This window comes from Carya illinoinensis, chromosome 7 (assembly GCF_018687715.1).
Source record: "Carya illinoinensis cultivar Pawnee chromosome 7, C.illinoinensisPawnee_v1, whole genome shotgun sequence".
Classification (NCBI taxonomy): domain Eukaryota; kingdom Viridiplantae; phylum Streptophyta; class Magnoliopsida; order Fagales; family Juglandaceae; genus Carya; species Carya illinoinensis.
In genome coordinates this window covers 31,774,667-31,782,894 of record NC_056758.1, presented here as the reverse complement: position 1 = coordinate 31,782,894, position 8,228 = coordinate 31,774,667, and the positions used below count along the sequence as shown (strand labels likewise).

The 8,228-nt window shown below is 33.6% G+C and overlaps 1 protein-coding gene across 3 annotated transcripts; it reads left to right on the top strand.

Moving 5' to 3' along the window:
- The first annotated feature begins 1,773 nt into the window (after positions 1-1,773).
- On the top strand, positions 1,774-7,480 carry LOC122317114 (glycogen synthase kinase-3 homolog MsK-3-like). 3 transcript variants are annotated; one of them, XM_043134041.1, is made up of 14 exons: positions 1,780-1,928; positions 2,661-2,929; positions 3,556-3,727; positions 3,843-3,935; positions 4,037-4,096; positions 4,311-4,583; positions 4,777-4,851; positions 5,647-5,703; positions 5,795-5,935; positions 6,025-6,075; positions 6,357-6,452; positions 6,540-6,623; positions 6,936-7,038; positions 7,117-7,480. In XM_043134041.1, exons 3-14 carry the CDS (start codon positions 3,635-3,637, stop codon positions 7,200-7,202), a joined length of 1,212 nt encoding a protein of 403 aa, XP_042989975.1. In that variant the 5' UTR covers positions 1,780-1,928; positions 2,661-2,929; positions 3,556-3,634; the 3' UTR covers positions 7,203-7,480. The 3 variants fall into 3 exon arrangements, with proteins under 3 accessions (XP_042989973.1, XP_042989975.1, XP_042989974.1); XM_043134040.1 differs by having other exon boundaries at positions 2,661-2,977; XM_043134039.1 differs by lacking the exon at positions 2,661-2,929 and having other exon boundaries at positions 1,774-1,928.
- Positions 7,481-8,228: the final 748 nt, after the last annotated feature.

Sequence of the window (8,228 nt, the reverse complement as noted above, 5' to 3'; positions counted from 1 at the left end):
GAATCATCATGTGATGCTTGAATTTCATGTAATTACGGCATTCATTGAGGGACCATTCCGTTTATGTACATTGGTCCGGTGATGATCTATCGTTATTTTTATATTTTCAGGTAAAGAAAATTTTCAAAATTTAAATCTTATAAATTAAAAATTTATAATATAGATAATATATTTTATACATTGACTTAAAAAGAAAATAATTTTAATGATAAAAATAAAAATAAAAATAGATGACATAGACGTCGTTCAAATCCATTTCTTTCCAACATTTGTTCAACCGTTCAAAATTAGAGCATTGGGAACGCCCAAAAGGTATTTGTGCGGTTATTTTAAGGTAAGTCCAAATTGTCAGCAGTCATCGCTATCAATTAATTAACAACTTTGCTACATACAGTCGTCACATACAATTGATATGCAATACAGAATGAATAAAAAATTTTTTTTATATTCAATGGAACCTACATGAATTATAAAAAATTATAAAAATAATTTTTTTTTTCATGTAGATCTCGTATTAATTTTTTTTTACAATCGATTGCACATCGACTACATCTATCGACTGCAAAAAGTATTTCTCATTAATTAAAGTTTGCTTGACAGTTTATGCAGCTTGAAAAAGAAAACACAAGGGGTTTTTCCGGTCAAACCAAAGGCGTTGACCATGAATGGCACACTTTCGGCCGTATCTTCTACTGCATTTTTCGCATAAAATTGTTCACATTAATATAATAATATAATAATGACGGCTGTGAGAGGATTGGACCGAAAAAATCTATCCGATCGAATGGTTTGGTTTGGATTCGACTCCATAGTCTTTATTGGTCGGTTTTGAAATATTAAATTTTTTCAGATCGTGAACCGAGATCGAATATTTACGTCATATAATTTAATTCATATTTTTACATAAATATATAGATTACATTTAGTAAAATATTTATATAATATAATTTAATTTAAAAGTTAAATTTTAAACTTCAAATCTTATAAATTAAATTTTATAATTTAAATGACATGAACAGTATATTCTACACATTGACTTGATAATAAAATAATTTAAATAAAAATATATTAAATTCAATAAAATTTTATCTTCAAGCTGATGTGTAGAATATACCTAGTTAAATAATTAGATATCATAATTTGATTTAAAATATAAATTTAAAAATTAGAATCCTGCGAATCAAATATTACCATTTAAGTGATGTAAATGATGTACTATGCATACTGACTTGAACATAAAATAATTTTATCTGTTTGAAAATATAACTGTTATCGAATATTTTTAAACTATTTTACGATTATTTACAAAATATTTTATAATAATTTACAGATCAAAATATTATTATTTCATTATCATTTACAAACTATTTTATCATTTACTAAGTTTATTTACATATTATTTTAAAAAATTTTTAATTTTTTTTTAAATTTATTTTTAAATTAATTAAATTCTTCTACTTATTATTTATATATTAAATATTTAATTAAAAAATTAAAAAAAACTGATACGTGATGTGATGTGTAGACTTATGTTTAATTTTTTTTTTTTTTGTAATATCCAAACGCAGCTTGAATTCAATCGGGAAACGGTGCTTTATTTTCTTTGCAGTTGCCTGGAAAGTGGAAAGCGTTTGAATAATCTTTATTTATTTTATTTTATACGTTTCAAAAAGTAAAAGGCAAAGGAGAGAAGTGGGGCCCGCGGTTGAACGGTCAAAAGGTCAGAAAGGAGATTACTGTTACGCGCATAAATGTTTGGGCTCCAGTATTTGACTGTCACTAACATTCCCATAAAGCAACAAAGCTTCTAGTTACAACCATTTGCACCGAAACCTTCTGCAATTATCTGTGTCTTCCTCTCACAGAAACAGAAACAAAAGTGCAGTGGTCCGGCCTTAAGCTTCCCGACACCGTGAATCCCTTTATCTGTAAGTTTATTCCTCGACCGGTGGAATAGTTTTTAGTCTATGTTTTCATGGTCTTAATTTTCAATGAGTTTAAGGTTTGCTGTGTTTGGCCTTTTGGGTCATGTAGTATGATTTTAATGTTTGTTTTAATGTTTTTTGCGACGAGTTTAAGGTTTACCGTGTTTGATCTTCTGGACAACGCATTGATTCCCGTTATCTTTATTATCATTTGTTATTCTTTTTAGTTCGTTATTTATTCGTTTTTCCTTTCTGGCTGTTAGGTGCAGTGGTATATTTTTAAGTGTTAAATTATATATATTTTTTATTAGAATAGTGTTATCCCGATTAGCTATAATATTACTCTTTTGTTAGGAGAATCAATAATGAATCCTTTTTAACATGTTTTTGGGCAATGAAAAGTAAAAATGAAAGCAAAAATCTCGAATTCCCATTTCGATGACTAGCTAGTGATCTCATTATAATGCTTGAATTCCCCCCAAGTTGATGAATGGATATCTCATCTTATTATAGTGTGTATTGGTATGAATTTCAGAATAGTTACCAATTTACTGTATTAGATCCCTCTGAAGATAGTACCAATGGGTTACCCGACCAGAGCAAAGTGCTATCTCCTTTGAATGACCCTTGATATTGTTTTTTGTCCCCCGTTTTGATAGAGAGTACTTCCACCAAGAGGTGTTGTATCTTTGAATCAGGTTATTCGCTAGACCTTTATGCCATTGAGTTTTCTAGGGTTGATCAATCCGTTTCAAGAAGCTTCATCTATTATGAGGAGCCCAAGAGATTGGAGTCGTTTCCCTTGTAGGTAATGTGATGGGAGGGATGTCCGGCTGTGGACAGTCATGAGTGGAAAATGAAGATTTGGAGCACGCCGTGTGAAGGGAGACTCCCGCGTCATGATCAATTGAGTGGAAAGAAAAGCAGAAAGACAACGGTACCTGGCATATTAGCATTGGAGGTTGAAGCAGCGGAATAAAGAGGGACCCTTAGCCTGTCCTTCGGTAACTGAACCATTGATCATTCCGCTGGCATCTTCTGTTCACGCTCTCGTATGACCGCCCCTCAGCGATGTAGTTGTAGATACTTTAGTATTAAAGGCCCCATCTATTAACAGACTCAATTTGAGTCTTACAAGTGATTTGCTTAAACTAAATTTACTTCTGGATTACTATACCCTACTCAACAAAAAGTGAACTTTTAAATTTGGTTGTTTGTAACTTATTAGACCCAATCTGCTATAAGAATTAAAGACATGTGATTCTGAAAATCTAGAAGTTGGCAATTGAAGTGTAACAATATAATAGGTTAGCACTATTTAGCCAAGTATTTTTTATGTTTTTCGGGATGGTGAACTATTTGTTCTGGACTGTAGGTGGTTCCGATTATGTTGATTCCGAAGTCCAAAAGCATTGGACTTGGTTATGTTTTGGAAGAAATCACTATTTCTTCATTTCTAAAGATAAATTGGCTTGTGTGTTAGAGATTGTGTTACCATTCACATGCATGCCGTGAGCGTTTGTCTGATCTTCTACAGTATGCGCGCGCTCATACTTGCTCTACTTGCATGTAGTAATATTGTTTATTCCTCGCGAGACTATAAATAATTTTTTATTTATTTTTTCTGCAGATAAGATATCGATGTATGTTACTACATTGAGAAGGTGATTTTGGACGGTGATTTGCTCGAACTCTACTCTTTTGGGATAATGGCTTCTGGGTTAAGCGATTCAAGGGGAAATACAGTTGGCATTGATAGGTTGCACGACAAGATGAATGGCATGAAAATTTGGGGTGACAAGGTATATGGCACAAATTCTTCTTCACATTCCTCATCTGCCTTTTATCATCCCTCTTTGTTGAAGTTGAATGATCTTATAGTATTAGATGTGAGAGCTGTAATTGATATTTTTACAGGAAACAGAGACAACTGTTATTGACGGAAAAGGGACAGAGGCAGGCCATATAATTGTCACATCTATCAGTGGAAACTATGGCGAGCCAAAACAAGTATGCTTCTGAAATGTTATTCTACTCTTGGACAACTATATTTTTTCATTTCTTGCATTTCATAGTGATTGATTGATCTATTAATGACTTAATGCTTGTAGACGATAAGCTACATGGCTGAGCGTGTTGTAGGGAATGGCTCCTTTGGAGTAGTATTCCAGGTAAATTCTTTTATTTTATATAATTAGACTTACAATTGCATGCTTGTGGTTGGATTAAACAAGTAGTGCTCAAGTTTATTCTCAAAAAAAAAAAAAGTAGTGCTCAAGATCTGATCATGGATGTGGTCAAGTGAGTTTGGATTTTGGGAATCTGTGGAAGATTGGTGCGATGCACTAAACAGTGTTTTGTGCATTTGATGTGGTTAATATGCAGGCAAAGTGCTTAGAGACCGGTGAAACTGTTGCCATAAAAAAGGTTCTTCAAGACAAGAGGTACAAGAATCGGGAGTTACAGATGATGAGATTTCTAGACCACCCCAATGTTGTGTGCTTGAAGCACAGCTTCTTGTCAAAAACTGAAAAGAATGAGCTCTATCTTAACCTTGTGCTGGAGTATGTACCTGAGACTGTCTATCGGGTGATCAGACACTACAATAAGATGCATCATAGGATGCCATTGATATACGTAAAAGTTTACTTTTACCAGGTATATGTTGTGTATGTATCCGAATCTACCTATTTGAGATGTGGTTAATTGTGGTGTAGTCCATGTCCCGACATGCTCTTGTTCATGGATTAGGTTTTCTAATCCTTAATTATAATTTATATTATCATATGCTAATCAGTAGTCCTCTCAAACTTCTGGATCTCACATCAGATTCCTCCATATATTCCTGCAGATATGTAGAGCGCTTGCATACATTCATAATTGTGTTGGAGTCTGTCACAGGGATTTAAAGCCTCAAAATCTACTGGTGTGTTCAATGTTTTTCCTTTTCATCAATTGGGCATTGGTGAATCATTTGTATATACATATTCCAATCTGGCAACTATTTGTATGGTCTATATTGCATTTGTAAGTAGTAAAATCTAAGTGATCTTGGGTCATCTAATCTGGAAGACTCAAAGGTATTAGGACTAAAGCATGTTTGATTATCAAATGTGGAGTGCAATAATTTTGTACATTTATGAAACATTACACTATATGAAAACTTATTTTATTATAGTAAAATCATGTTTTAATAAACAAAAATTATAACAAACAACATGTAGCAATTTACTGTACTTGATCTAGTCTAGCTATTTAATGAATGAGTATACATGTAAGGCAACAAAACATTAAATATCTAGACTGGCAGAAAATGGCAATGAACTTTGAATATTTTATGTTATGAGTTTATAGCCATTATCTCTCCTAAATGAGTTGCTGCCCTTCTCAGTCACTTTTGTTTTGGTTCTTATAGAAATAATTTAATGCCCTGCTTCTTAAATAACGGTTTTAAATTGTTAGCCTCGGGATTCTTTTAGGTTATAATGTTTTCCTGCTGAGTCATTTTTTAGTTTTATGTATCAACTCTTTTAGATTTTAACAGGCTGAGTTTCCATAATTTTCTTTTATCTTTTTCTGTTTCTGATAAGGTGTTACTCTTGTATAATCCTGTATATGGGAAATACCTCTTGCATTTTTTAAATGAGTACTTATCAAAAGATTTAAAGAAATATATATGCATCAACTCTTTTTTTTTTTTTCTAACAATTCTTTATGTCAGGTCAATCCACATACCCACCAAGTTAAACTCTGTGACTTTGGAAGTGCAAAAGCCTTGGTCTGTTTCTCTGTTTTTGTTTTTATTTAAAAAACATTTTTAGGTTCATCTCCTTATGATTTTTATACTAACTTTTATTTATTTCTGACAGGTAACGGGGGAGACAAATATATCTTACATCTGTTCCAGGTACTACCGAGCGCCTGAACTGATATTTGGTGCAACTCAGTACAACACAGCCATAGACATGTGGTCTGCTGGCTGTGTTCTAGCTGAATTATTGCTTGGGGAGGTAGGTACCATATTTTTATGTGGTTAATTGTTCCAGTGTTTTTCTACTTCTTAAGTACCTGCTAAAAAAAGTATGTCTCTTGATGCCAGCCTCTCTTTTCTGGTGAGCGTGCAGTAGACCAGCTTGTGGAAATAATTAAGGTGAAATACTCTTGAAATAAATTCGCTAGTAAATGGTTTCTGATATCTTTCAGTAGACATAACTTGGTATCTCATAAGATTTCTGATAATGTTATGGATTGATATTGAGACATACTGACGATTTCAAATCCCAATGTCAAGTTTTTTTACAAGAGTAATTTACTCCAGATAAAAGTGTGAATTCCTTCATGCGGAATACCTGCTTTTTTTTTTCCCTTCCTTTCCTCTCATGTGGCCATGTGTACCCTTTTTTTCTAATAATTTTAAGTGTTCTCATGCAGGTTTTAGGTACCCCAACAAGAGAGGAAATTAAGTGCATGAATCCTAACTACACCGAGTTTAAGTTCCCTCAAATTAAAGCTTATCCATGGTACAAGGTAAGAGTGCTATTACTTCACATATGGTTTCTCTATTTTCTAACAACATATCAAATGGTAAATTCATCCACACTCATGGATTCTCAGATATTCAACAAGCGTGTCCCTCCCGAAGCTGTCGATCTTGTCTCAAGACTACTTCAGTACTCTCCAAATCTCCGAAGTACAGCTGTGAGTTCAAAACTTCGAACAAGCTGTATATATATATTTTTCTCTTGTTTTTCTTCCTTTCCTTTTGTAAGTTGTTTTTACTTCTTTCTGTCAACAAGAATCAAGCTTTGTATTTTAAATCCTTGTTTTATAAAATTCACGAGTACATTTAGTGCTTGTGTATAAGGAGTGGACTGGGTATGTTTTAGCAAGATGGCTACTTATAGTAAATAGCGCTGATCAGGATGTTGTTGTTGTTGTTTTTTTTTTTTTTTTTTAATCCATTTTAGTCAGTCTTGAAATTTATGGTTAATTCTGGTTATTTGCAACCAGCTGGAGGCTTTGGTTCATCCTTTCTTTGATGAGCTTCGTGATCCAAGCGCCTGCCTGCCAAATGGACGCCCCTTCCCCCCACTATTCAACTTTAAGTCCCATGGTAAAGGCCATATTATCCTTTTTAATTTTTCCAAGCAATTTCCAACTGCATGTTGATGTGGTCGTACTTCTTGATCAGAACTAAAGGAAGTGCCAGCAGAGATGGTGGTCAAATTGATTCCAAAGCACGCAAGAAAGAACTGCCCCTTCTTTGGGTCATCATGAGGTCAAATCTGTTGATATCTGCTCCCGGCAAGGAAAATACAGTCTACTGTGGAAATGTAGCTAGAGGCCAATTATAAAGTGATCATACGATTCTTGTTTTTTATTTGTTCCAATGTTGATTTGTGCCCTGTTTTTTCACATCTGTCTTCTTCCGCCTTCTTTCTATAATGGAAAATGAGAAGGTTCTGCCAGTATGCTTGTAGTTATGCTGAGATGTAAATTCTTAACTGGCTTACGTATTTTAAAATGTTGTAGATGCCAAAAAATTTCTCTTGAAACTAGAGTCTATTACCATTACTTATCAGGAAAAAAAAAAAAAAAAAAAAAAAAAAACCCTAGTCTGTTACTTCAAAATGTAATTACTGAGTGAGTTTTGTGCAGCATCATAGACAAGTTGGCTAGAATTGATCCAGATGCTTGACATATTGGTGACTGCAATACAGATGGCTAAAAACTTGGTATATTACCATGACTTAAGTTTGGTACTAACATAGATCAGATATGGTTCTTAAATGACTTGAGTTTGGACAGGAATTTATGCAAGGTGGTCTTCGGGGTTTAGTCCGTATGAATAAATTGGGTATTCCTTATATTTGACACTGATGTAATTTTTTTTTTGGTTTATTGTTTGGAAGTTGTAAGAATGGTTGTTCCTCCAACTCAGTGAGGGATTCTCAATAATAAGAGGTCGTGGCCCTGCTGTTTTAAAAAATAAAAAATAAAAACTAAAAAATGACCAAATAATTTGAGATTTCTTTGGAGGAGATATTGTGTTCTCTGGCGGTAACTGTGTCCCTCTTACATGAATGCGGGGTTCAGTGATTGGTTTGAGATATGCATGTGAATATGACAGCCAACAATCTAAGTCAACAAATGTATACGGATGAATGGCTCAGGTCTCCATGACTTTAGACCGTGGCACTTAAAAACGAGGATGTGTGGCCATAAGGAACTTTTTCAAATTTGTAGGTTGAAAAAGTGGGCTTGGTAAGTGAGGACCGAGGAGTTATAGACCCTCAAAACTAA